We start from the raw sequence: 27,818 nt of genomic DNA, 5'->3' as shown, positions 1-27,818 counted from the left end.
CTACATTGGATGAAGAGGTATCTGAGGAAATTCAGCAAGGGCAACTGTAGGGTCCTGTACCTAGGGAGGGATAACCCCAGACACCAGTACAAGTTGGGAAGCAGTTCTGCAGGGAAGCACCTGGGAGTCATGGTGGACAACAACCCCTCCACAAACCAGCAATGTGCCCTCATGGCTAAGAAGGCCAATGGTATCCCATGATGCATTAAGAAGAGTTTGGACAACAGATTAAGAGAGGTTCCTCCCCCTCTATCCTGGTGAGGCCACATCTGGAGTGCTGTCTTCAGTTCTGGGCTGTCCAGCTCAAGCAAGACAGGGAACTACTGAAAGAATCCAGTGGTAGACTACAAACATGATTAGGGCACTGGAGCGTCTCTCTTCTGAGGAAAGACTGAGAGAGCTGGGTCTGTTTAGCCTGAGAAGACCTAGGAGGAATCTCATCAACAAGTATAACTATCTGAAGGGTGGGTATCCAGAAGATAGGGACAGATTCTTTTCAGTGGTGCCCAGCAACAAGACAAGGGGGAACGGGCAGAAACTGGAACAAAGGAAGTTCCATCTCAACCTGACGAAAAGCTTATTTACTTTGAGGGTGCCAGAGCACTGGCACAGGCTGCACAGAGAGGTTGTGGAGTCTCGTTCTTGAAGATATTCAAAACCAGCCTGGACATAATCCTGTGCAACCTGCTCTAGGTGATCTTGCTTTAGCAGGGGGTTGGACTAAATCATCTCCAGAGGCCCCTTCCAACCCCTACCATGCTATGATTCTGTGAATCTGTAGTTTGAAACAGTGAGCATGGGTTGACCCAGAATAATATATCACACCTGGTGAACCTCCCTGATTGCCCTTTTTGATAAAAGAATGGGATTTGTGGATGGGGGAAACAGTGGATATAATTTATTATTGTGAGTCTAGCAACATTTCAAAACTTTCTACCGCTGTGGTTTTATATCTAATGTAGGACATAATGACTGGGACGTAGCCAACTGGATGGGTAAGGTACTGATTGGATTGGATCAGAGGGTTGTGATTAATGAATCGTGCTCTCTTAAGACTATACTGTGCTATCTATCCTAGGACCAATCCAACAGTAAAATGAGTTGTGCAATCTCCATCGTTGGAGATTTCAAGACTAGACTGAGGCCTGAGCAAACCAGTTTGAGTTCATTGCTGATCCCACTTTGGCCAGAGGGTTGGACTAGAAACCTCCTGAGGCGCCTCCCAACCTGAATGATCCTGTAATTTCTGCCGTGAGTGCTCAATGCTGGAAGGCTGCATTGGATGTAGAATCCTCTCCCAACATTTCGTTCTACGTTCATTTTGCAATCAAGGTACAGAGGGTAACATTGCATAGAATCACAGAAAAGCTGAGCACTGGGATGTGGTGGAGGTGGGGGGGGGGGGGGGGAGGGGAGGGGCGTGATCAAATCTCAGGGCTGCAAGAAAGACATCCAGGTACTATCTAAGTCCAGCCGACCTGCAATGGAGTGAAGGAGGCATTTGCTCTGCACCCTTGCCTTTTTCCCGTGGTGAGGTTTTGAGGAGATAAAGGCCAGTGTGGGTTTCTGCAGCCTGATCAGTCATCAAACCATAACCAAGTTATACATCCTGTAGCCACACAGACCCCGGTGGGCCCCCAAAATCCCCCCTTTATTCTCCTCTAGTCCTTTTCCTATTCCAGTAAGCCACCGTGCTCAGACGGGGCTGCCCCAAGGCTCTTCCCTCCTACCCCAGGCCGTGCCCCCAGCCCCTGGCGCTGCCCCGAGGCAACAGGCAAACCCTCAATCCTTGACGGTACCGCAGAGCCCTCAGCGGTTGTCGGTGGTGTTGGGACTCAGGGAGAAAAAAGCGGAGATCCCTCCCCCGAGCGCGTTACCCATCCACTTTCTGAGCGCTTGGGCAGCCCCGTTTCGCGGCACCGGGCTATTCCCCTCTGCCACGCGAAACTCGGGGCAAGCCCAGCTCCCCGGGCAGCGGCAGGGGCAGCTTCTCCGCGGGGCGCTCCCACACCGCTGCCCCGCGCTGCCAGCCGAGCCGGGCCGGGCCGGGCCAGGCCGTGCCGGGCGGCGGGCGGTGCCTCGGCCGGGGCCGCCCCGGGGAGGCTGGCGAGCGCGGCGAGGCGGGGCCGGGCCGGGCGGGGCAGTGCCGCGCCGTGCCGTGGCGAGCGGAGCCGCGATGGAGGGTGCCGAGGCAGCGAGCCTTCTGGAGGAGCGCGGCCTGCGGCAGCTGGCCCCCTTCAAGACCTACCGGCGGCGGTGGTTCCTGCTGGCCGCCGTGTGCCTGCTGAACTGTTCCAACGCCATGGTGAGTGCTGCGCGGGAGCGGCACCGGCCCTGCCGAGATCCGCCGGCCGACGGGTTGTCCCCTGCTCACCCCCCCTCCTCCCCCCCTTCGCGAAGAGACGTTCCCGCTGCACGGCTGACGAGCCTGGTGGGCTGCGGGGGCATATGGGGTGGGGCACGGACGCAGCTGCGGCCGCGCAGGGCGTCGGAGGGGCGAGGGTGGCCCCGACCAGCCGTGAGCGCCGGAGGCGCGGGGCAGGCAGGGCGAGCAGCCCTCTCTCCTGCCTGTCCCTGCCGGCGCCCGCAGAGCAGCTCCAGCTGCTGATCCTGCCGCCGGGAGAGGATGGGATGACAGGCTCAGCTGAGCCGAACTCGCCTCCGGTCTCTTCCTAGAGCCAGCCAGGCAGTCGCCCGGGCTGTATCCCAGTGCCCCGTCTCAGAGCCAACCCACTCCTCCGTGGGAGCACCGGCGCTCGCTCTCAGTCGCGCCGTACGGGGACGCCTCAGCCCGGCCCTGCCTTAGGGACGGAGTAAGCGGGTTTCCCTTTTCGACTTTTGTTTCTCCGGTTACGACTTCGGCTTGCACGCCCGTCTTTTCTGACGGGTGGGTTCGGCGGAGGTGAGGAAAGGGCGGGATGGGTCGGGAGCTTGTGTGCGCCCTCCGGGAGCGCAGCAGGAAGTGCCGCGGGGTCGCGCCAAGCTGCGATAGAGCAAAAGGTCCGTACTCTGAATCCCGGCTGAGATTGCTGCCCAGTCCGTCTCACAGGCCGTGGGGAGGAACAGAAAACACGTGGCATCAGTTGAGTGTCACATGTTTCAAACCTAAAGAGTAGAGCAGTGCTGAAATGCTGTGGGTACCGGAGTTCGCCTTGCCTTACTGCTGTCCTGTGGCAGCAAACTCACCTGCTCAGAAAAAGGAGCTAGTAGTAGCTTTCCTTCTTGGGTCTGATGCCCGTACAGAACAGAACAGGAGTGATTCTGCACTAAACACATTGCTTTGTTAACTTTGCGTTGGGTAGAGGCACTTTGAGTCTGAAAGACATGGAAAAAAAAAAAAGAAAAAGCCAGACCACACTCCACCTGCTGAACAGACCAAAACTAAGTCTGTAATTAGCAAGATAAACACCTAAAGTTTCCCCTCAGAGAGTCATTGGATGCAAGATGAAAGCAAGTCACTGAGGACATTGTTGATAATTATCAGACTGATGTGGAATTATTCGTGTGCTTGAGGATTACCATGCTGCGAATGCAGGCTGTCTGGCAGCCAAGATCAGGTACTGCAAGCTGCAAGCATTTAAATGCTGGGGAGGAAGAATAAGTATACCATGATGCAAGAATGCTGGAGTAGAGAAAAGGAAAAACACAATGAGAGTTTGGCTGTACATGGAAAACAAAATATTAATGTGCCTTCTCGAAGGAAAAATCACTGTATCCCCTAAGACTGTAAAAAAAGTGCCCTTTAGAAAAGCACTGTGAAGCCCCACTGCTTGCAGTTAAATTGACACAGCACAAGAACGTTGTGTAGCAGGGAAAAAACCACCCTACTAGAAGTAGATGGTGACAGCATGGGTGAAAGAAACTGTAAAATACCTTTTGAGAATATTGTGTCAGACTTTGGCTTTGCTAAAACCTGAACAGTGAAACTGGAGGGTTACTTAAGAAGATCCTTACAATGCATCTGCAAGTATGTGTCAGTGTCCTGAGTCACATTGCTGCTGAAAACTTTGCAGTCCTGAAGGTTTGTACTGTAGTCTGGCTGCTTTGTCTCTTGCCAACTTCCTGACTGCACACAGTATGAACTGCAGCTGGAAATTCACCGCTTCAAAACTGGATGTTTCATAAATATATGAGAGTAGCAATACTGGAAATAAGACACTGCAAAGATCTAATGGCAAATACACTGAAATACAAAGTTATAATTAAACATTTTCTGATGCTATATTTTATCCTAAGTCTTCCTGATAAAAATCACATTAAAATGGAGTGGTTGAAAGGCCATGAGTTCAAATTGATTGGTTGCCATTTAAAAGTTCCAGGTGGAAAGATTAATTTACCAGTTCTGCAGTGTGAAAATTGCATTGCAAGTTGTGTCCTCAGTTCATGTGCAGATGTTGCACGCAGCACTTCATTGGTCTTATTCCCATGTCAGGCTTCCTACAAAATGCATCTGGTGAGGACATGTGGCTTTTGAATTGTCTGACTCAGAAAGCACAGATCACCTCATGTGCTGGACAAAGCCTCCAGGATGGTGCCTTGTACTCCCTACTCTTACCTATGCACACATGCAGCTTTCTACTAGTGGCCTTCAGCATCTCTAAAAATGTCAGAGAGGAGGCATTTCTGAGAAGGAGAGACTGTCAGTGTAGGGCAGGCAGGGTAGGAGCAACACCTGGTCATACAGCAAGTATTTCTTTGTTCAATGTGTTTTAGGGTTGTGATTGAGCAAAGCTGGGCAAGACCACGTGGTGCTGAAATGAGCACTCTTCCATGTCTCCTCCTGCAATAGATGATTGTGAGAAATCCCTTCTTTAACCCGAGCACAGTGGGATAGAGAAGCTGTAAGGGAGGCTTTTACACCAACTATAAATAGACTCCTACTTGAAATCTCTGTTACTGACCTGCGTTTAAAAGCCTCTGTCTCTCCCTGCTGTACAGAGTGGGTACTGTCTTACAAGTCTGCTGGAAATCCATAGGTGACAGTGTAGCATAAGAAATCCTTGCATTATCTTAAGAAGGCCATAAGTAGGCATCAATATAATTCACTTGCTGCCTGAAAGTCCTGGCCAGCGAGGCTGTTCTGACCACGGCAAAGCTTAGATAATTGCTCCCCAGCTATGTCTTGCAACATTGCTGATGAGGGCTGACATAATTATGCCTGCAGTTGCTCCCCAGATTTGTTTTGTCAAACAGTTTCTGTGGTTTTGAGTGCATGGGTTTCTGAAGCTGAAGACTTGATGTTTAAGAGTGTTCGTGATGTACTGATAGCTGCTGTAGCAGTAAACTTCTGAGGCAAATACTTCTTCCTTGTTGATCCTCCCTGAGAGGCTGAACACGTGGGAACTTTGTGTTTCACAGGAGGAACTTCTTTTCTTAGTAGCACTGGGGGCAGAAAAATGCACAGAAGAATGAAACTGAGAGTCTTTCCTGCCATTTTCCATGCTCACCAGCATGAGCAGGACAGAGAGGAGGAAGGGAGCTGAGAGTTGGAGCTGGCTCACACTTGACTGGGTGGTTTCTGACTCACCAGCCTGGAGGGCTTCTACCAGTGCTTAATGTACTTTAGGAGAGCTGCAGAAAGGGAGATTGGCATGCTCCAGGGCAAGGTGTGCATGCTTCTTGCTCACACCTGTCTGCTCCAGCAGTGCCCCTATAGATACTACACATGCACACACAGCTGCTGCTGCCTGGCTCTTGAGTCCTGCTGAGCATTCTGAGAGATGCAGATGTTACAAGTGACATCTGGGCAGGCATCTGCCCTTTCTAAAGATCATGTTTCTGCCCTTACTTCCTAGACTGCAGAGTAAGCATGGGCACCTTCAGTTGAGACTATTTGCTTCCAGACCATGTGGCCCTTTTGACCTTGAAGATGAGGGGTCTGGTGTAAGGGCTTCATAACCTTGTCCTAGGAGAGGATGAGGAGGAGGCAGCCTGTATGCCTCAGAAAGACGTCCTGTATCACCTGCAAAGTTGGGATGCATGGGAGAGGATATGCTGGGACTGCAAGAGCTGCTGCAAGCCATGCATGATGGGGGATTGGGAACCTGTGCCTCTTATGAAGCAGAAGGTCCTGTTTCATGTGAGTTGTCTCCTTTGGCTCCTCCTTTTTAAGGGGCACATTAACAGTATTTCAGGGGCATTGCTACACTGCATAGCTATACAGTATGTCAGACAGTGAAGAACACTCCCTATGGCAGCCTTTGCCAGCTGATACCACCACTGACTTGGCAAAACAGCTTTATTTTCACCCTGCCTTATTGCACATGTTTGCCACTCTGCAAGCTGTTTTACTTTTAAAGTCTTCCTGGTGAGGAGGGTGGACATGGGTTAGCACTTGCCTTTCATGAAAAACAACATGAGAATGAGAAAAAACAAAGGGATTGGGCTGATTCCGGAAGACAATTGGATCCATGTCTGAGAATCAGTATCAGAGAGCAAAGAAGCTTAGAAGTGGGAGCAGGATGAGAACAGCTGTTACAGGAGTGCCCAAGCAGGCCTGCAATTAATGGGGAAGGGAGCGGGCTGTGTCTGGGTAGTGCAGTGGAAGAGAGAACAAAATGTCAGCTGGAAGAAAGTTAAAGCAAAGGGAGGACTAGCAGAAAGTGAAACCAGTACCCCTCCAACATCAGTACCAGTTAGGTGGTTTGAGGTTCAGTGTACTTGCTTTCCCTGGTGGTTCCACATGCTCTGTTGTAAAGGAGGTGTGGAAGGAGCTCCCCTGTAACTGAGGACGTAAACAGACCCTGTGTGAAAAAAATTCTGTCCTTTTCTTCTAGTGATGAGACGTGGCTACCCAGCCAGCTGGGTGCTGAAAGCAGTGAGAGCTGCAGCTGTTACCCAGTGCAAGCCAGAGCAGGCTCACATGTCTTCAGGGGACCTCTGTCTTCCAGTTGCTGTGCCCGCTGTGCAGAGTACAAGTTTTTATAGTGAAGAATGTGCTGAGATATGACTTCTTGCCCAGACTAGTGTGCACTGCAGCTTTTGCTGTGTCTAAGCTCAGAAATCACAGTGAGATGAATATGCCTCTAAGGCTTGAGCTCAAGCAAGAAGAGTGTGGGAATTACAGCTCCTGCAGTTGGAGAAGGAACTGTGTATGTTACTACAGCAGCTGTTTCAACATTCTGCTAGATGCATGGCTGAAGAAAGGGAAAAGTCCATCCCAGATTCTGAAGGATCAAATACTATGGTCTGCAGCATGAGTGATACTGAATCATATTACGGTGTTACTGGATCATACTACAGCAGGAGCTGTTATTTCAGAACAAGTAACGCAAAAATCTATGAGGTAATGCAGGGAAGTGAGCTTTGCTAAGTATTAGTGGGCTGGGCTCACAAACCCGTTGTGGTTGCTTGATGTTCAGAGGCAAGAGTTCCAGTCTTCTGTGTGACTTGAGTGTGTGTTGCAGTGAACATGCTGGAAGGAAGTGATGTAACCCAGAGGGACCTTGAAAAGCTTGAGAGGTGGGCCTGTGCACATTGCATGAAGTTCAGCAAGGCCAAGTTCAGGGTCTTGCACAGGGGTTGGGGCAACCCCCAGCCTGTGCTGTATGTCCTGGGCCACATCGATAGAAGCGTAGTCAGCAGGTCAAGGGGGGTGATTCTGCCCCTCTACTCTACTCTTGCAAAACCCCACCCGGAGTGCTGTGTCCAGGTCTGAGGGCCCCAGTACAGGAAAGACATCAAACTGTTGGAGAGAGTCCAAAGGAGGACCATGAAGGTGATCAGAGGGCTGGAGCAGCTCTCCTGTGAAGACAGGCTGAGAGAGTTGGGCTTGTTAAGCCTGGAGAAGAGAAGGCTCTGGTGAGGCCTTATTGCTGTTTACTGTTACCTATGGGGGGGCCTACAGGAAAGTTGGAGAGGGACTGTTTACAAGGGCAGGGAGTGATAGGACAAGGGATAATGGCTTTAAGCTGAAGGATGGTACATTTATGTTACATATTTGGAAGAAATTCTTAACTATGAGGGTGGTGAGATGCTGGAGCAGGTTTCCCAGAGAAACCGTGGCTGCCTCTTCCCTAACTGTGTTCAAGGCCAGGTTGGGTGGGGCTTTGGGCATCCTGGTCTAGCGGAGGGTGTCCCTACCTATGGCAGGGGGCTTGGAACTAGAGGATCTTTGAGGTCTCTTCCACCCCAAACTGTTCTGTGATTCTATGAACTATGCCATGGCACAGAGAGTGGACTCCTGCTGACCTCCAACTTGTTAAGCACCCCTTCTGCTCTAGGGACTAAACAATATAGTTGTTGAGCGGTCAGTGTGTGGGACTCTGACCTGGGTGCATCTGAAGCCTCAGGTACAAGGTATTCCTAATCTGTAGCATGCCAAGCTGGGAATTTTGGAGAAGTTTGCCAAAAGGTTTTGATTGACTGTAGCTAGCCCTGACAGGGCTCAGGAGGGATATAAGCCATAGTGGGTGACTGGAAATTTCATGTCACTATTAGAAGTCAGGAAGAAACAGTGACAAGGGGCTGGACTCTCTCAATACTGCTGTTGCTTTCAGCATTGTTGAGCTGCCTTCACATGAGTGTGTGTGGACAGAAACATGGCAGCACAGGGCATTACACAGACTCCCCTTGATGCCTTCTGCACCTCACTTGAGGCTTTAGGTCTGTGTGGCTACCCAAGCAATGGGGCTGAGTGCAGTTTGAGCAGACCTCATGGGCGTGTTTCCGCAAAGTGAGTCTTGTGCAGGGACCAAACAAGTGTATAGACATCCCTGCAAGGACAGAGGTGTCTGCTTCTCCATTTTTTGTCTGTCTCAGGAGCAACCCAGGTTTGGAGGTTGGCATCCTGTAACCTCACATCATATCTCACCTCCTGCATCTATCACAGTGCCCTACAGTGGGGAGCTATTTTTAGTGTGCCAAAGCTGTGTTACGACAATGGCCATTGGAGCCTGGAGGAGAGGGGAACCTCTCAGTCTCTATTCTGTGTCTTGAGAAGTTACAGAGCTAAGAAGTTACCTTACTAGGAAAGAACTGCATCATCCACACCCTGTTCTGCCTGAGGATAGTCCCTGCATTAAGTACCAGCCTTGGCAATGCAGAGTTTCAGACACAACAGGTAGGATAAAGGCTCCAGCTCCCAGCAGAAGAGCTTGCTAATTACTGTGGATGAAGTCATCATAGCTGGGAAAACCAGAAGGTAGCATACTCACTTGCTTAGCATGGCAGTTTCCCTGTGTTGGCAAAACCCCACAATGCTTTCTCTTTGTTGCAGGGGCATTTTGCAGCCACTTTGACCACAGCTACATCTCAAGCTCCATTGCCCAGATCTTAATTTCTCTGTAAAATCAACACATGGTAAATAACTCCTGCCTGAACAGAGCCAGAAACATATTTTTTCTCTCCCACTTTCTATTTTGAAGAACAAACTCAAGCTTGGACAGGCTGCAACTTCGCACCTTCTGTGCTCTCCCACATGTATACTAGAACTGGAGCTCTTGCTTAGGGTAGAAATACAGGGCAGTCCAAATGCATGGTTTTCAGCAAGGGATGGTTTTACTAGGTCTAATGGAAATGTGTCACAATGCTTGATCCCAACTTGCCTAGATGTGTACAACCACTGAACATGAAATGTCGTGCTCTGTCTTGTGGCATCATTCTAATGACGTCGTGTATGTGACATGTTGTGGAGGAAGAGGAGGAGTGAAAATGTACCTGAATCTGGCTTATCTCTTTAATTACACTGTTTCCTAGTACAGTGTTTCATCACTACCACCCCCATCTGGATGGCAGTGAGGAACTGAGAATTGCTGTTGCTGGAAACAGAGCTGAGTTGTGTTTAGTAGCAGTTTATCATCCCATAATCAAATTAATACTCATGTAGTGATACCTGTGAATCTAAACAGTAATATTAGCATTACACATTTGTAATCCAATCTGATTGTATCCAATCTGATGGATAGGAGTTCTGGAAGAAGAAAGGTGGGCAGAAATTCTTCATGAGACAGGACAGTAACATCATTCCACTACTATATGTTACTTTGAGGAACTGCTAAAAACCTCACTTTATTAGAAGTCTGCTGCAAGTCTCCCAGTGACCTAGAAGAGCCTCCTTGTTGTTTAATCACTACAGTTTTCTTCAGGACCCAGCATCTGCAGCCACCTAATTGTTTTCCTGATACATGTCCTTATATATTGAATAATTGAAAATAAATGCAAATAATGAGTCATGCAGGACAGCATGGAGTAATGTGTCTCTTGACTGACACATAGTGAAGTTACTCCTACAAGGCCACATCCAGGGACTACCAGTGCAACCAGGTGGAGTTTAGAAGGCTTCTGGTTGCAAAGAGGAGATGGTACCCTGTTTTGTTTATGCTAAAGATTGCTTGCAGTTTACATCAGGTAAATAGGTGCATCAGGGACCAGCATGTTCAACCTGGGGACAGAAGAAGGTAGTCACCTCTGCCTCAGCCAGCTCCCTGCAGCAGGACTAGGAGATTGGGGATGAGGTAATGAAATGAATGAGGTGCACTGGGCCAAGACGATGATGATACTAGTGGTAAAACAGTGCTATAATGAGTAACTGTAGATACTGGGGGTTAGAATTTTAATTACCAGCATTAACATCCTAATTTCAAGGAGAGACTGATAGTGAGTCCCTTTGAAACTCAGGCAGTTTGGAGGGATGCTGAATGTTCTGTTGGAGGTGTTCGTGCTTTCCCATCTTTGCTCTCTATTCTGCAGCTGTGGCTGACATTTGCTCCTGTGGCTGATAAGACAGCTGCCTACTTCTCCATTTCCCTGGAGATGGTCAACTGGCTCTCAATAGTGTACCTACTCATCTCAATCCCATTTGGTCTGGTGGCAACATGGGTTCTTGACAGCGTGGGGCTCAGATGTGCGGTGAGTTGAACTGTTCTGTGTCCTTGAGGGTGTTTCACCCAGAGTAGCAGTGGTGACATCTCTGTGGGTTTGGCTGCACCAAGCACTAACATGCACACTGTGAAGGGGAGTTCTGCCAAATGCTGCAGAGGATGAGTATGTTAGAAGCTCTGTCCTAGTTCAGTAATAGCCATCCCATCGCCTCTTGAGGTTGAAAGCAGCAGGAAAAGTCAGAGCAGTGTACACCACTACTTACCTTTTCCTGCTTCACATTTTGTCTTAGCCACCTGACAGGGTTGGATACTTTGAGTTGGCTCTGTGAAGAGTTTGCTGTAGCTGGGTAGAGTTTGCTATGGAAAGCTGTTAGCACAGCTATTCTTGTTTTCAAGGCCAGTTTAAGGAGCAGTAGCACAGGGTGTAAGCAAGGGACCCCTGTTAGCTCAGAGCTTGGTCTGTGCTAAGTCACCTTGGGATCTCTACACCGTCTTCCCAGAAGCAAGAGAGTGTTGTGGAATGTGGCCCTGAAACGTTAGTGTGCTAGTGGTAAAGAAGAGCATTAGCAGGATCCATATGCAGTGTGACTCATTGCTGTAATCTTGGGATTGTCACAGCAAAATACAGGTTATGCCACAAACTTGCAAGTGGAGTGTAATAAGTGAACACTCAATTCCTCGTCAGTTCTGTAACAGTGTCTGCTGTCTTCCATAAGCTACATTGCAGTGTAGTTCTCATGTGGGCCAGGGGAGCCACCTTGCTTCCTAAGGAGACAGGTAACTTGTTCACTGAGCATCCTACAGTGACCCAGAGGGGGGTGGGGGATGGTCTGCAGGTAACTTACCATGAAGTGATTACTAACACCCCGGTGCCTCCAGTGGTGTGTATCAGACCCCACTCATGCTACCCAGTTGCAGGAAGTTTGCCCTGTGGGCTTTTGCACACAACCCCTGGCTGTTTCTGCTTGCTGCAGGTGATCCTGAGTGCGTGGCTGAACATGATGGGTAGCATCATCCGGATGTTCAGCGTCCTGAAGTTCCTGAGCTTGGGTTCCCAGAGTTACTGGTACCTGTTTATTGGGCAGTGCCTCTGTGCACTGGCACAGCCCCTTATCATCTTTTCACCGACAAAACTGGCAGCACTATGGTTCCCAGACCACCAGAGAGCGACAGCAAATATGATCGCATCAATGTGTAAGTGATAGCTGCAAAGTAATATTGCTGCACCCCCTAGATCTTACTAGCATTTGTTTGCCTTTCAGAGGCACCAGGTAGAGGAAACCCTCTGTACAACAACCCTTTGGCCCTGCAAATACAGCTCTCCCAAAGAGCTTCCTAGCCATGTGCAATAAGCCAGTGCTTTCAAGACCCCACAAGACAGACAGGCATTCCCATGCTGGGGAGAAAGAAGTGTCCCTTCACCACATCCAGGTGCAAATTTCAAAGTAAGCTTCCCAGGCTCCCAGCCTTCTTCCTCTCTGCTGTGATGAGGTGAACATATTTGCCTAAATAGCACAGAGCGTGAGGACAGCCCTCAGTATTACTAAAGCTAAAGTCTGTAGTGGTCTTAATTCTTCAGCTGGTTAGGAAGGTGCCCAAATTGCTTGTGCTGCCAGTGGTCATGGCTGTCAAATTCTGTAATTGGATAGAGGTGATGCTGCACAGCAGTTTTGTCCACTGATTTGTCCAGTAGCAAGGCTGAGCATGGATTCTCAGTTGGTATGTATGCACACACAGATAAAATGTACTCAACTGGTCACACAAACATGTTGGAGATGCTAAATGCAGCAAGGCTACTCACACAGAAACCCTATCTGCCTTGCAAAGTGCTTGGAGGCTGGTAAGCGAGGGGAGGCAACAGATATACTTGCTCTGATCTCATTCCCATCTTGGCTGCTTTGGGCACTGCTAGACAAAGGATGCTGCACTTCACAGACCTGTTTCATCCCTCCATGTGACATTTTCTCCAGCAGCCAGAAGAAATGTCTTTCTCCTTCAAGGACTTGAGAGGTACCCCTGAATCTGGCTGGCTCCCTGGCTCCAGCTCAAAATCTCACAGAACTTATATGTGTGTGGAAGCCCCACCTGCCCTTCCCTCAAAACAGCCAACAGCTGCCTTCCCTCCCCACTGCTTTGGAGTTGTGATGCATGGGGCAAAGGGCAGTGTAGGAGTACACCTATACAGTTTTACAAGTGCTGCTGTAAACCCAGAGCACAAACACTGTTGATTGGCAAGAATTTATTTGTCAGAACAAAACTTTTTTGCACTCCCTTCCCTAGAATAGGGTGGACCTGATGGCTCACATTGTTTCCCAGGGTTGAGCTAGGCCTTCACCTTCCTTGCTGGAGAAGGAGCTCTGTTGTCAGTGGTGTACTAGTACAGCCAGGCATCGCTGGGCACTTGGTCCTTTACTCCCCTGAAGGACTCCAGCCTGCAGACAACTTGCACTTTTTAAGTGAGATAGCAGCCAGAGCAGCCAAAGAGCATTTCTTTCACATATTGTCCTCAGTCCTTACAGGACCAAATGTATCTGATTATGGGAAAGAATGAAGAGCAAGGAATACTGGAAACGCTACGCCTGAATCTGTTCAATCTGTGGCATGTTGAGATACCGGTGTGAGGACTGAATGGGCTGTGATTACTGTCTGCTGCAATACCTGCATATTGCTGTGCAGAGGGCTTCCTTTAATAGTGTCTGGTTACGCCCATTACTGTCTACTGTGCAAAATCAGGATTAGAAGAAAGTTTAAATACTGCCTAGGAGCATCTGCCACAGCCCCAGTCTGGTGGTTAATTACCTCACTGGCAAATGCCTACATGTTACTTCTCATCTTGATGCTCCTTATCCCCTAGCTATTAAGCCTTGTTACACCTGTTTGTTGGGTGGTTATGGATGGAGTCACCTCTTCTGTGTCTGAATGGCTGCAAACCCCAGCACTTGACAGCCACATTTCCCTTTGCCTCTTCCCACATATCTCTGTCTGCCTGTTTCCCACATGAGCTGCTTCTCTCAGCTTGCCCCAGTTTATCAGTACCCACTGCCTGTGTTAATGCCAAAGCAGCACTCAGTGTTGCAGTGCTGTCGATACCAGCGCTGCACACAGAAACTGGTCCGACTGCCTCTTGCCAATATCCCCACAGCCTCTGTTAGTATCTCTGGGTAGGCTTCCTTTTGCTTGTGTGCAGGCAAAAATAGATCCTGCACCCAGGATCCTGCTGAGCAGCTGAAATCACTGTGACTCAGCTCTGCTCTTGAGTATTTAACATATCTCAGTCCTCCCCATCATTTGTAGAGACTTACTCAGAGAGAAGCAGTGCAGGGCCGAGAACTGATCCCCTGTGAAGACTGAGAAATTCTCCTGTGTCAGGAGAAATACTTGTCAGAGTCCACTGAAGTGGCCTCTGCTTCATCCATGGAATCTTAATTTATTGTCAGTATGTAATTTTCTGCACCCTGTGGAGTTTTACTGCATCAGCATCGCTGTCCATGAAACACACAGCCCTTCTGCAGAGTATTGCAATCTAATCCACCAGGACCCCCAGACCACAGTGTACAGCTGATTAACTCCAGTGATTTCCTTTCCATTATTAGTCTAGACTTACATGATTTCTCTTCCCAGGGACAGAAGGCAGCTAAACCCCTGTTATTAGTCAGATAGTCTCACTTAGTCTTTTCAAATTTTGCCCAATGCTCACATTTCCACCACTCAGCCATACCTTCCAGAGCTATTTCAGCATGCCTGTTGGCATTCATGGAAACACTTTACAGCTTTCAACCAGAACCCTACAATGCCCAGATGCGTTTTACCCCAATGGAGAAGCTTTAGTCTGTCTCATTGGAAACATTTGTTTAATTGTGTCCCTGTACTTAGAAGCAGGTAACGTTTCACCAGGATCATAAGCTAGTACCTTCCTGAGGTTGGAAGGCTGCTTGGGATTATAACGTCCACCCCCTGCTCAAGCAGTGTTGGCTAACAGTGGGGTGCCCCAGGGTCAGCTCTAGTCAGGTTTTGACTTATCTCCAAGGATGGATATGTTTCAACTTGTATCAGCAACATGTTTCAGTGTTGAACCACTGTCACAGTAGAAAAGGTTATATGCAGACAGACTTTCCTACGTTACAGTGTGTGCCCACTGCCTTTTAATCCCACCACTGGGCACCATTGAGAAAGGTCTGGTTCCCTGTTCTGTGCAACCTCTGATCAAGTTTCTTTGCTCCAGGCTGAGCAGTCCTGGCTCCTGTAGCCTTTTTGCATATGGTCTCTTGATCATGTCTTTGGCTTTTGGCTGGACGTGCTTCATTAACTACATACCTCTCTTGTATTGAGGAGCCCAGCACCAGACTCAGCACTCCAGATGTTTCTCACCAGGGCTGAGCAGAGGGGAAGGATCACCGCCTTCCACATGCTGGCAGTGCTGTTCTACTGCTGCCCTGGATGCTGTTAGACACCCGTCTGAAATGGTGCATTGCTGCCTCAGGGTCAACTTGCAGTCACCAAGTCTCTCCATCTTTCTCTGCAAAAGTGCTTCCCTACAGCTTCTCCTAGATCAGTCCCAGCTCTCTCAGTCTTTCATCACATGACAGGAGCTCCAATTCCTATTTTCGCCCTTTCTGGACCCGTAGGTCTGTGTCTCCCTCATACTGAGGAGCTCAGAAGTTGACACAATAATCCAGATTTGACCTCACTGGTGATGAGTAGAGGGGAAGGATCATTTTCTGATGACAACAATCTGCCTAATGCATCCCAGGGTGTTGGTGACCTTCTTTATCATGAGGTTGTGTTGTTGGCTCATGATCAAGTTGGTGTCCACCAGTACCCCTGGCCCCCACACCAGATCCTTCTCTGCAAAGGTGCTTTTCTGCTGGTCAGCCCTAGTATGTACCTGTGGCTGGGGTTGTTTCTCCTCAGGTGCAAGATTTTACATCTCCTCACAGAACTTCACAAGGTTCCCTCCTGCCCATTTCTTCAACCAGCTGATGTTCTTCTGAATGGCAGCATAGTCATCTCTTCAGTCAGCCACTCTTTCCAGTTCTGCATCATAGAATCATAGAATCCTTTGGCTTGGAAGGGACCTCAGAGATCATCTAGTTCCAACCCCCCTGCCACGCTCAGGGACACCCTCCACTAGACCAGCTTGCCCAAAGCCCCATCTAACCTGGCCTTAAATGCCTCCCGAGATGAGGCTTCCACAACCTTTCTGGGCAACCTGTTCAGCGCCTCACCACCCTCATAGTAAAGAATTTCTTCTCATGTCTACCCTAGACCTACCCTCTTTCAGCTTAAAGCCATTACCCCTTGTCTTATCACTGCATTCCACTGTGATCAGTCCCTCTCCCACCTTCCTGTATGACCCCTTTAAATATTGGTACACAACAAGTAGGTCACCCCAGAGACTCCTCCAGATCAAACAAGCCCAACTCTCACAGCCTGTCTTCATAGGAGAGGTGATCCAGCACTGTCATCATCTTCATGGCCCTCCTCTGTCCTCAGTGCAACATCTCTGCATCTTTCCTGTGCTGGGGACCCCAGACCTGGACACAGTCCTCCAGGTGTGGTCTCACAAGAGCAGAGTAGAGGGGCAGAATCACCTCCCTCAACCTGCTGGCCACACTGTTCTTGGTGTAGCCCTGGACATGGTTGGCCTTCTGAGCTGCTGGCGCATACTGCTGGCTCATGTTGAGCTTGTCATCGATCACCATCCCCAAGTCCTACTCCTCAGTGCTGCTCTCAGTCTGTTCTCTGTCCAGCCTGTAGTTGTGTGTGGGACTGAGCCAAGCCATATGCAGGACTGTGCACTTGGCCTTGTTGAAATTCATGTGGTTCGCATGGGCCCATCTCTCCAGCTTGTCAAGGTCCCTCTGGATGGCATCCCTTCCCTCCAGCGTGTCAACCTCACCACAGCTTGGGGTCATCAGCAAACTTGCTGAGGGTACACTCAATCACAGAAGTTCACAGAATGTCCATGTCACCAACAAAGATACGGGACAGTGCCAGTCCCAGTACTGACCCCTGAGGAACACCACTCGTCACATGGTAATGACCTCCACAAGGACACTGACCCATTGACCACAACTCTTTGGGTGCAAACATCCATCCAGTTCCTTACCCAGTGAGTGGTCCATCTGCTGAATCCATGTCTCTCCAATTTAGAGGCAAGAATGTCATGCTGGACAGGTTTGAAGGCCTTGCACAAGACCAGGAAGATGATGTCTGTCATTCTTCCCTTGTCCAACATCTATTTTCCCCTTTTCCAGTCGGTGGGGACCTCACCAGAGTGCCAGGACTTCTCAAATATGATGGAGATTGGCTTGGCCACTTCATCTGCCAGTTCCTTCAGGACACATGGATGCACCTCATCAGGTCACACAGACTTGTGCACCTTCAGGTTCCTTAGGAATTCTCAAACCTCATCTTCTCCTACAGTGGGCAGTTCCTCATATTCCTGGTGCCTGCCTTCACCCACTATGACTTGGGCAGTGTGGCTAGAGCTCTTTCCAGTAAAGATTGAGGCAAAAAAGTCATGAAGTACTTCAGCCTTCTCCATAACATGGGTTACAAGGTCAGCTGTTCCATTCCATTCCCACGTTGTCCCTCATCATCCTTTTCTCATTGATATACATGTAAACACTTTTCTTATTTCCTTTTACATCCCTGGCCAGATTTATTTCCAACAGGGCTTTAGCTTTTTGATCCTGATCCCTGGCAGCTTGGGCAGTTTCCCTGTACTCTTCTCAGGATACCAGTCCTTCCTGCCACCCTTCATACACTTTCTTTTTTTGTTTGAGTTTTCCCAGGAGCTCCTTATTCATCCATGCAGGCCGTTCTGGCCTTGGTGCTGCCTTTGGTGTAGCTTGACTATCACCTGTGTCCTCTACTAAATAGCCTTCCATATACAGAGCCTCATACCTGTTATGCAGTGGCACTTGGCAGGGCAAGGTGGGCAGTGAGGAGAAGGAGGAGGTTCGCTTGCCTCTCTGAGTGCAGACTTGTCTCAATTCACACTCTTCATTTGAGCTACTGCCCTCTGCCTGCCAGGGGGAGAATACAAGGTCCCCTCCACCTTTGGTTTCAATTGGTGTTTCAATTCCTGCTTCTCTTGGGAGGGCAGAGCTTGGGCTCACCAGTCTGTTTCTTTCTCAGACTCCCTGATACTCTTCCACCTTTTCATTTCTTCTAGCAGCTTCAGCAGATCATCCACCTGGTCGCTCCTCACACAGCCTTTCTTGCTGTTGTTCCCCGCCACCAGAGACAGGCTCTGGCACTCCCTGCAGCCTGAGGTCTGGGTGGCTACATGTTTTTGTGGCAGCTCTGTCAAGGTAGCCACAGTCCATCCAGCAAGCAGAGAAGTCTGAGCCCTTCACTGGGTGTATGCCAGGGCTAGGCTCCTTCCAAGTATTATCTTTCTTCTGCTCTGGAGAGGGTCTTCTCAGCAAGTGACTGTTGGCATGTTTATGCTGCGTTCAGATGTGCTGCCAGTGTGCTGCCCACCCCACAAGCTGCTGGCCCCAGCACAAACATGTGTCTCAGCTTCAAAAAGCCCCCCCAAAGCTCTTTGTTGGCCTTTTTCACCACAATGCTCTTCCTCAGGGCAAATATACCTGCTCTGGAGCTGGTCTCTTTGGCGACATCATCTGCAAGTTGATGGTGGGTTTACTTTGCCCTGTTTAGATTAAGTTGTATTGGCCCCAGTATCAACCCCTGGGGGGCACCAGTAGTGACAGGCCTCCAGCTGGACTTCATATCAGTGATAGTAATCCTCTGGGCCGAGATGTTTAATTTGCTTTTAAATCATGTCACTGTGCACTTACCTAGCCAGTACTTCATCAGCTCGTCTGTGAGGGTGTTAGAGGAGACTGTGTCAACAGCCTGACCAGAGATGAGATAAAAAAATTCTTCTGCTCTCTCCCCTCATCCACCCAGCCAGTCATCCCACTGCAAAAAGCTTTTCAGGTTGGTTAAGCATCTCCTTTGCTCACTACTCCTGTTCACCTTGTTGAAGGTGACATTCATCTGGAAATGGTGTCCAGCCTTAGTTGTTCCATGACTTTACCAAGGGATCAAAGTGAGACTGAAAGGCCTGGAGTTCCCTGGATTATTCTTCTTGCCCTTCTTGAAGATGGGAGTGACATTCACTTTCTTCCAGTCCTCAAGAGGCTCTTAGAATTGCCATGGCCTTTTCAAGATAACCAGGAATGGCTTTGCAATGAAAACAGCCTGCTTCCTCAGCACTTGTTGGGCCAGCCCATCAGCCCAATGGACTTGTGTATGTCTGGTCTATTTAGTGTTCCCTAACCTAGTCATCCTCCACTGGGCTCCAGGCTTTACATCTGGTCTCCAGGCTGAAGGTCAGCCTTACCAGTAAAGGCTGAGGTGAAGAAGTCATCCACCGCTTTCATGTCCTTTGTCACCAAGTCTCCTGCCCCATTCAGAAGCAGACCCACATTTTCCCTGACCCTCCTTTTGCTGCTAAAGTGCTTGTAGAAACCCTTCTTGTTACCCTTCACATGTCTCACCAGATTCAATTCCAGGTTGTCTTTAGCTACCCTAATCCCATCCCTGCACAGTAGTAGAAAATCAACTTGACTTGTTTGACTGTTTGCAGAGCATCTTAAAGTAAGAAAATTGTCTCCTGGAATTCTGGATGTTCCCAAGCTGAGTTCCAGGAGTGCTGTTTCATGTGCTGCTCGGCTCCAGCCCCATAACAACTTAACCCCTTCCTCCAGTGCAAACAAGTGTCCAAGGTTCTCTTCTGCTCGTGATTTTTGTAGTTGGTAGCAGAGATCAATTTATATGCCAGATTGGGCTTTACTGAGGAAATGCATTGGTCTGAAAAGGATCAGGAATGACCTAGTATCACTTTAGAAAGCTGTCACAGGGCTTTCCTGCCTTTCATGCCCTTTTGACAAAGAAGACCAATGACATCCTGGTGATCATCAGGAGGAGCATTGCCAGCAGCTTGAGGGAGGTCTTCTGTGCACATCTGAAGAGCTGTGTCCAGTTCTAGGCTCCTCAGTACAGGAAGGACACGGACATATTAGTGTAAGTCCAGTTAAGAGCCACTGAGACAATTAAAGAAACAGAGCATCTGTCATGCCAGCCAAGGCTGAGAGAGCTGGGACTGTTCACCCTAGAGAAGGCTTGGGGGGAACTCATCTGTAAGTATAGACATCTAATGGCATAGGGGAAGTAAAGGAAAGGAAGCACCTCTGGAACTGCTGCTATGTAGCATCAGGATAGATGACATGGATTTGCCCATATTTATTTTGTCCCTTCAGCTTAGATTTACTGAGGCAGTCTGGTGAGGATCAGGACACTGTAATTCATAGATGAAATCCAGTTTACAGGGGCTGGGGGCTGCAGGGAAACAGGTTCACAGAATGGACTTTGTGGGGGTGAGGGAACACATGGCAACAGCAAGACCACAGAGTCAGCTTCTCCAAGCGTTCCCCTCCTTATTTCTCCCTATATATGCCTTGTTCTGCCCTTACTGATTGCTCTGCTGTACACTGCAGCTCTGGTACTGACTGGCAGTAGGGGTGGACACAAGATTCTGACTGCTTGCATGAAAAAAAATGTCTCTCTGTTTTATTTTCTTCCAGCCAACCCCTTGGGTATCCTTATAGCAAACGTGCTGTCACCTGCACTAGTTCCTGAAGGAAAGCACATCCCATTGATGGTAAATGAAAACTGCTTTAATCAGCCTGCTGGGTTAATTGGGGTCCAGCTGATTTATTTATTTGGAGGCAGTGCAACTGGAAGGACTGGTAACAGGTCTTGTCTTTGTGTTGTGTAGCTGTGTGTTTATGCTGTCCCAGCAGTAACAGCCTGTGCTCTAGCCACTGTGGGGATTCATGAGAAGGTTCCTCCAACACCTCCTTCTGCCAGTGCCACTAACTCCACCGCCCAGCCATTCTTCACAGGGCTCAAAACGGTAAGTGCTGTAACACAGAGAGAAGCCAGTGCTAGAGTGAGGGATGCAGCCCTGACAGACAGGGATATGCAGGGGAATCAGCTGAAAAAGCAGACTCTGAACTCCACTCCACCAACCCCACTGTGGAGAGCCCACTGAAGGAGACCAGGATACCTTCCTTCCTCAGGGAGTGGAAGCTGCTTACAGCAAAGCTGTGAGAAATGCTATCTGACCCTTCAGCCATGGGCTGGCTGCCATTCAGCTAGCTCAAACAGGCTCACTTGGGCTCATCCAAGAGGACAAGATGACTTGAGAGTTCTGAGCAGATGTGATAACAGGTAGGAGAGCACGTGGCAAAGTGAAGGAAGAGTTCAGGCATGGAAGAGATCCTTCCTCCCTATATGGTTCCCATTTCAACTTGTCCTCTGGATGAACTGACAGGAGACAGCCAAAGTCCTCTAATGATCACAGGACTGCTTCTCAGTATTTCTAACTGAGGGATCAAAGCCACTGACTCTCAAGTCTACTGTCATACTGTCCCCCCCCCTTCACTTGTTTAAATGATTAACTTCTTTCTCTAGCTCCTGAGAAATAAGTCATACATCATCCTGGCAGTGTCCTTTGGAGGAGGAATTGGGATGTTCACCTGCTTTTCAGCTCTGCTAGAGCAGATCCTTTGTGAAAAGGGGTATTCAAATGTGAGTATTCCTCCTTTTGTCCCTATTGTCCACATCATCTATGATACAATCAAAATTATTTTCCTTGATAAGGGACTCAGAGCAAAATGAAGACAGTTGAATGTGCTGCACTGTCTCTTGTCATATTTGTTCACATTATCTAACATAGATTAATCAGTACATTAATCCAGGGTTTAGTAGAATGGATGATCTGCATTTTCACTACTATCTGTGGCCAAGCTCACATTTGCAAATGAAAAACCTTTACTCCTCAAACACTTTTTTTTTTTTTTTTTAAAGAGTATTGTGGTTTTTATAAGCCACTCAAGAGTGCTAATGTCTATGCAACTTTCTGACACATTCCTCAGAGTGGGATGAGATTTAGACAGGCCCTGAAGTGAAACTGTAGGCAGGCTGATGCATCTTTTCCTCTTTGCACAGCCTTACATGAAGCCAGGGCAGCAGAGGAAGTCACAGGTACTGTGCTAGCTGTTTCCCTATCTTCCAGCATCGGCCAGGGTCCAGTTTGGCAGCTGAACACAATGTGTGTATAGCTGGTTCCTCCATCTCTCTCCCTGCGATAGCAAAGGGCTGCCCCAGTTCTTGTACTTCCTCTCAGACAGGCAGTGGAAGTCCTCTTAAAATACCTCTCTAGCTGTTATGTATGCTTATCTACTTGTCTGGTCTCTGTCCATTCCCTCTTGATCCTGGGTCTGATACCTAGCTGAGTACTTGATTGCTGGGTCACATTTGCAGAGTCAACTGGCTTTTAAATGGACATGTTTTACACTCCTTACCCTTGCTTTCTGTGTATCGTGGTGCTTTTGACTGTGTGTGACTGGCTTGCTCTCTGGCCCTTTAGCCCACCAGAACTCTTCTAGATACCCTGGAAGATACCACTTCCAGTCTGCCCCTGAGGGTCCCAAAGCATTTACTCAAACTTGTTACAGCTTCCCTGCTTCCAGGATTGATGTCTGTATTTGAATCCTTACAAAGCTGAAGGACTGGTTCAAACAACTGTAGTCACTGCAGGCAACAGCATGTACCCTGTCCTAACTGCTGCTCACAGCCTCTCTCATTAGACCTTCTTGCTACAGCCAGGTGATGCTGTGTCTTATCTACCACTCTTTGGGACTGCCAGCTTTGTAGAAGACATTCCACCAGTGCAGGTCCCTGGCTAGAAAATGGCCAGGAATATGATTATAAACAGGAAATCCCAGCAGCATGGGAAGGCCACGAGATTGCCCCTGAGGAGCCAAGAACAGTCTCATGCCTGGGCTGGAGCATTTAAAGCCAGGGAGCTGCTGCTTCTCTGTGCCTAGTCTCCCTTACCTTGTGTGCAGAGACTTGCCATTCACTGACACCTTGGGAGTCCTGTGGCCCTGCTGTCCCCACACATCTTTCACACTTTTAGCAGCACCTGGGGCACATTATGTTGTTACTCAAAGCCTGGTGAAGTCCTCAGCTGTTGGAACACACAGGGAAACTTTTCTCACTCCAGTAAATGATACAGGAACTGAAAGCAGACAGGTCAGTGACATCAAAACCTCTTTCCTAATTGCTCTAATTGCTCAGTTGCTTTTCTTCTGCTCTCCAGGAATTTGCTGGCCTGAATGGTGCACTGTTCACAGTGTGTGGCTTGTTGGGTGCTTTCCTGCTAGGCCTGTATGTTGACCGGACAAGGAAGTTCATAGAGTCCACCAAGATTTGTTACTGTCTGAGCGCGCTTGCCAGCATCATGTTCGCAGTGGTGAGTTCTCCCTTGCATTACACCGTACCTCTGGGCTTAGTTCTGCTGTCACCTGATAAATCAACTCAAACCACTGTCATTTGATGTCCTTATTTATTAAGCCACCTGTTATGCTTTTGGATTATCTCTCTCAGCTAGGAATGTTTTAAAGAAAAACCCTTTACTGAGGACTTCGCAGTCACTGTGGAGCCTGAGGAAGACTGCTTCAGGACACAAGTAAAATAGCATAATTCTACCTCCTTACATTGGATCACCATATTTGTTTACTTGCCCTGAAACCATTCCTTCCAAAAAGAAATCTAATTGCTAAATATCCATCTTAGAAAAAGGAACAAGTATCCTACAGTTTTCCTAACAACTGCCTTTAAGAGTGGTAGCCGCCAGGAATACAAGATTAGTGGAAGGGACCTAGCTACATGCCTACTTGTGCAGTAGTTCCTTGAAGAGCTCAAGACAAGGGAGATGCAGAAAAGGGACTTGAATCAAGCCTGAAGAAGGGTGCAGAACCTGGAGACTTTGTACTCATGGGGCTGGAGTATAAATACTGCACTCAAGCATCGTTTAGGGGAATCAACTTTTTGAAAGGGTAGATAATGGCAGGATAAGGGGGGAATGGACTAAAGCTAAAGGAGGGAAGGTTTAGATTAGATATTAGGGGTAGTTTTTTTACAGAGGGAGTGGTAAGGTGCTGGAATGGGCTGCCCAGAGAGGTGGTGGATGCCCCATCCCTGAAGGTGTTCAAGGCCAGGTTGGATGGGGCCCTGGGCAACCTTGTGTAGATCCAGGCCTGGAGGCTGGTGGCCCTGCCTGTGGCAGGGGGTTGGAACTCTATGATCCTTGGGGTCCCTTCCAACACAGACCATTCTATGATTCTATGATCATTGCTGGTGATGGGAGCCATCACCCAGCAGGAACCTTAACATAAGGCACAGGTCTTCTAGCACTGCAGAGGACCTGGACTGGTGCAGGTCTCTGCTTTCCAAACAGGCTGATTCTGTGCATTTCTCCTGTGTGTTGAAAAAAACAGGCTTTTAAAAGAGCATTAAGACACTTTTCCCTGGGCCAAGATCCTAGTGATGTAATCTCCACAAATGCAGTGCCTTTCTAAGTGTAGGACACAGTGCCTAAAGCAGACCACGCGTTTACCACTTCAGTGCTTTGGCATTTGTTGTGGGATGCTCAAAATACAAGTCAGCATGCCTGGGCACAGGTAAAGCAAAGAGTAGGCAAGAGGCTTTGTCAGGAGCAACAAGCACACCTTTCCCTCCTTCCCCTTCGTCTCATACAGATGAACCAGTTGTTTAAAGTAGTAAATCACAAAACACCCCTTCAAATCTTCTCAATGCCTTGACACTTTGAACTCAGGTTCCAGACAGATAGAGTTTTCCCCGACTTTCCCAATTTATCTGGGCCAGGCCTCCTGCAGCTGTGCCAGGAGAGACACCTTCTGTTCCTCTGTGGTAATTTATTACATGGTTAACGAAGGTTGTACCAGCACTACCTTTTGACTATACTAGCATTGGGTGGACAGTCTGTCCTGCAGATTTAGCAACAAGACTGTTCTAGATGTTAAACTAACCTCCAGGATTTTTTAATGTTTCAGGTGGATTTCTGTTTGCTTTCTGTGTGGTTTTGATGGTAAAACCCCAATGTTACAAAGATCAGACTGACATGATAAATAATGTTTTTTCCTATCAATGATCTGCAGCAACCCAGTGAATTCTGCTGTGTAGCCCAATGCAAACACCACCTCTGACCCGTTCGCTTGCATTGGGAGGAAGGTGTGTGTTTCACTTGGTGCTGTAGATATACTGAGCATGCTCATGGTAAGTTACTGACCAGGAAGTCAAGTGACAGTAATGCAACTGCACCAGCTATTTTCAGATAATTCTGCTGATCCTCTCTCCAATTCCTGACAGTCAACAGATAAATCTCCATTGCTTAGCCATTTGCTGTCTAGAGGGTTGGAGGTAAAAGAGAGATTTCAGGAACAGGCAGGGAAGGTACTGGTGAGAACATTCAGCCCTGGGGGCTTCCTGCAGCTTATGGGTTCAGAGACTTTCTGCACAGCAGTGCTGACACTGAGACTTTGGTGTTGTTTTTCTGCCTCCAGGCTTCCCGATTCAGACATCAGGCCATCACACTGGCCATTGCCAGCTCGCTCTTTGGTTTCTTTGGTTTTGCCATCTACCCAATTGCAATGGAGCTGGCTGTGGAGTGCTCCTACCCCGTGGGAGAGGGCACATCTACAGGCCTCATTTTTGTCGCAAGGTAAGCTGGCAGGTGGAGTTCAGTTGACAGCTGAGCTTGGGTTCAAATATGCACACACAGAGAAGAGCAGGGACTTCAGGAGTAGCATGCTGAACTTTCTGGCTAGCTGAGCCACCGAGCTGAAGGTTTTAAAGCAAGGGGGAGTATGTGGAATTGGTGCAAGAAAAGCAAGAAGGAAGATGAAGCTCCTTGCTTGGCACAAAGCGGGATTGAACCATGCCCAGCATCACCTACCTTTGAAGTATGCCTGAGAGGGGTACCCGCTCCCATGGCAGTACAGGGACTTGTCAGGTCTCAGTGCTCTGCTAAGGGAGCTGGGCCTCATCACTCACAAGGCAGCTGTCCACAACAGATGTGGCAGTGACAGTCTTTCCTGTCATCAATCTACATGGCACTGGGCTGCAGTAGGAATGAATTGCTGGAGCCCTAAGCAGTGATATATGTGGCCTGGTCATGTATGTGTGTGGTTTCTCCCCACAGCCAGATTGAGGGTGTGATTCTAATGGTTCTGCTGCAAGCCCTAACTGTGCGTGTTTCTGAGGATGCATCCTCCACCTGTGCCCTTGATCAGGATGGGGCCCTGGACTGGACAAGTAAGTATGTCCTTGGGATGTTACGCTGGATGCTCAGTTGTACCTCATGTACCCCCCACTCTCCTCCAAGTCTCTCTGTGAGGGAGCCTGCAAGACTTATTGCAATTGTAAACATCTTTTAGCCACCTTTCCCAAACAGCCTGTGCTGCTTTGCAGTGTAGAAGGCCAAGATTACAAATGTATTGACTGAAAACTACTTCCCTTGCTTCACACAGCTGCCTGACTTTGTAACACACTGGTACAGCTTTGTTCTGTCTTACTGCACATTTCCCTTCCTTTCCTAGCTGTGAATAGATGGCAGTTGAGATGAACTGGAGCATAAATGTGTTGTTGCAGGCTGAACCGTGGCCCAGCTGGTTCATATTTATGGAACACTGACACCAAGTCCTGAGGCCACACCATAACACAAAGGGTGACAAACACCTCTTAAAATAACCTGCTTGGCTGAGCAGAAACTCCCCAGAACAAGTTCCACTAGCTGGCAGGGAACAAGGCTTCACAATAACTGCTCCCAAAAAGCAGTTTCACTGCTTCATATCTGAAAGCCCACAACTCTCCATCTCATCAGATCAGAGCTGGATCTCATGATTAGGTCGCCATTTGTACCCTTTCCTACTCATTTAAAGGCTGAGTGAGCTGGGACTGTTCAGCCTTGAGAAAAAAAAGACTGAGAGGGGATCTATTTAATGTTTATAAATATCTCAAGTGTGGGACACAGGGGGAAACATCCAGCCTCTTTTCAGTGGTCTGTGGAGACAGGACAAGGGGCAATGGCTGGAAGTTGGAGCACAGGAAGTTCCGCACCAACATGCAGCAGAACTTTTTCACAGTGAGGGTGACAGAGCCCTGGGACAGGCTGCCCAGGGAGATGGTGGAGTCTCCTTCTCTGGAGATATTCAAGTCCTGTCTGGACACCTCTCTGTGCAATCTGTCCTAGGGAACCTGCTCTGGCAGGGGGGTTGGAGGTGATGATCTCTTGAGGTCCCTTCCAACCCCTACAGTTCTGTGATTCTGTGATTTTATGGTCTCATACATGCAAGGACTTACTTGGAGAAGAGCATGGAGAGTTTTGAGACACTGCTGGAATGAGAATGCAACAATTTCCATGCCTTCTAGCTTTACTCTTTTATTATTATTTTTCCTCTTCAGAAAGGGTTCTTTGAACATTAATTTCTCTTTGGTTAAAGTTTATCCTTAGTGTACCTTTCCTGCAGTTTGCTATTGGGTGATATACTACTACCTGTCTGAACTTGTTCTCTTAGGAAGCTGAATGTTTTGATTCAGTCTTTCTTGCAGCTGTCTTTGCCACACCCTCAACACAGAAACATGCACGCACACAGAAACACACTCCCACAAGCACACTACATGCACTGGTGCAAGACAAGTGGGGTCACACAGGGTGAGAGTCATGGAAACCTTCCATATTTTACCCAAATCTTCTTCCCATGTCAGTGTTACATGAGGCAAGCTTTAGCTGCTGCCAAGCTGCCATTCCCCCAGATGAGCTGCTTACTGTCCTCGGGAGCAGCCCTTGGGAGGAGGTCAGCCAGGCTGTACTGTTGCTGGGGGGCTGATGTCTAAACTTCATCCTCCCTGGGGAATTGTGAGTGTACCACCTAAAAATGTATCTTCTTTGCAGCTCCAGTACTGGTGCTAGCTGGGCTCTGCAGTGCTATGGCTTGTTTCTACGTGATCTTCTTCCACACTGACTACAAGCGGCTCCATGCTGAGACAAGCAATAATGATTTGGTCAAGGCAGAAGATACAGCAACAGCAGACATTCCTGAAGCCTAA

The 27,818-nt window shown here is 48.5% G+C and overlaps 1 protein-coding gene across 1 annotated transcript; it reads left to right on the top strand.

Annotated features, from left to right (window-relative positions):
* Positions 1-2,176: 2,176 nt before the first annotated feature.
* On the top strand, positions 2,177-27,818 carry SLC49A3 (solute carrier family 49 member 3; the record flags this gene model as incomplete). The annotated part of the gene is made up of 10 exons (XM_084278205.1): positions 2,177-2,305; positions 10,690-10,848; positions 11,795-12,014; positions 20,423-20,499; positions 20,617-20,754; positions 21,315-21,431; positions 23,008-23,160; positions 25,274-25,431; positions 25,912-26,024; positions 27,664-27,818. The coding sequence occupies 10 exons, from the start codon at positions 2,177-2,179 to the stop codon at positions 27,816-27,818; spliced, it is 1,419 nt and encodes a 472-aa protein (XP_084134331.1).

This window comes from Gallinula chloropus (assembly GCF_964237585.1).
Source record: "Gallinula chloropus genome assembly, chromosome: Z".
Taxonomy (NCBI): domain Eukaryota; kingdom Metazoa; phylum Chordata; class Aves; order Gruiformes; family Rallidae; genus Gallinula; species Gallinula chloropus.
This window is presented reverse-complemented; position numbering and strand designations above follow the sequence as displayed.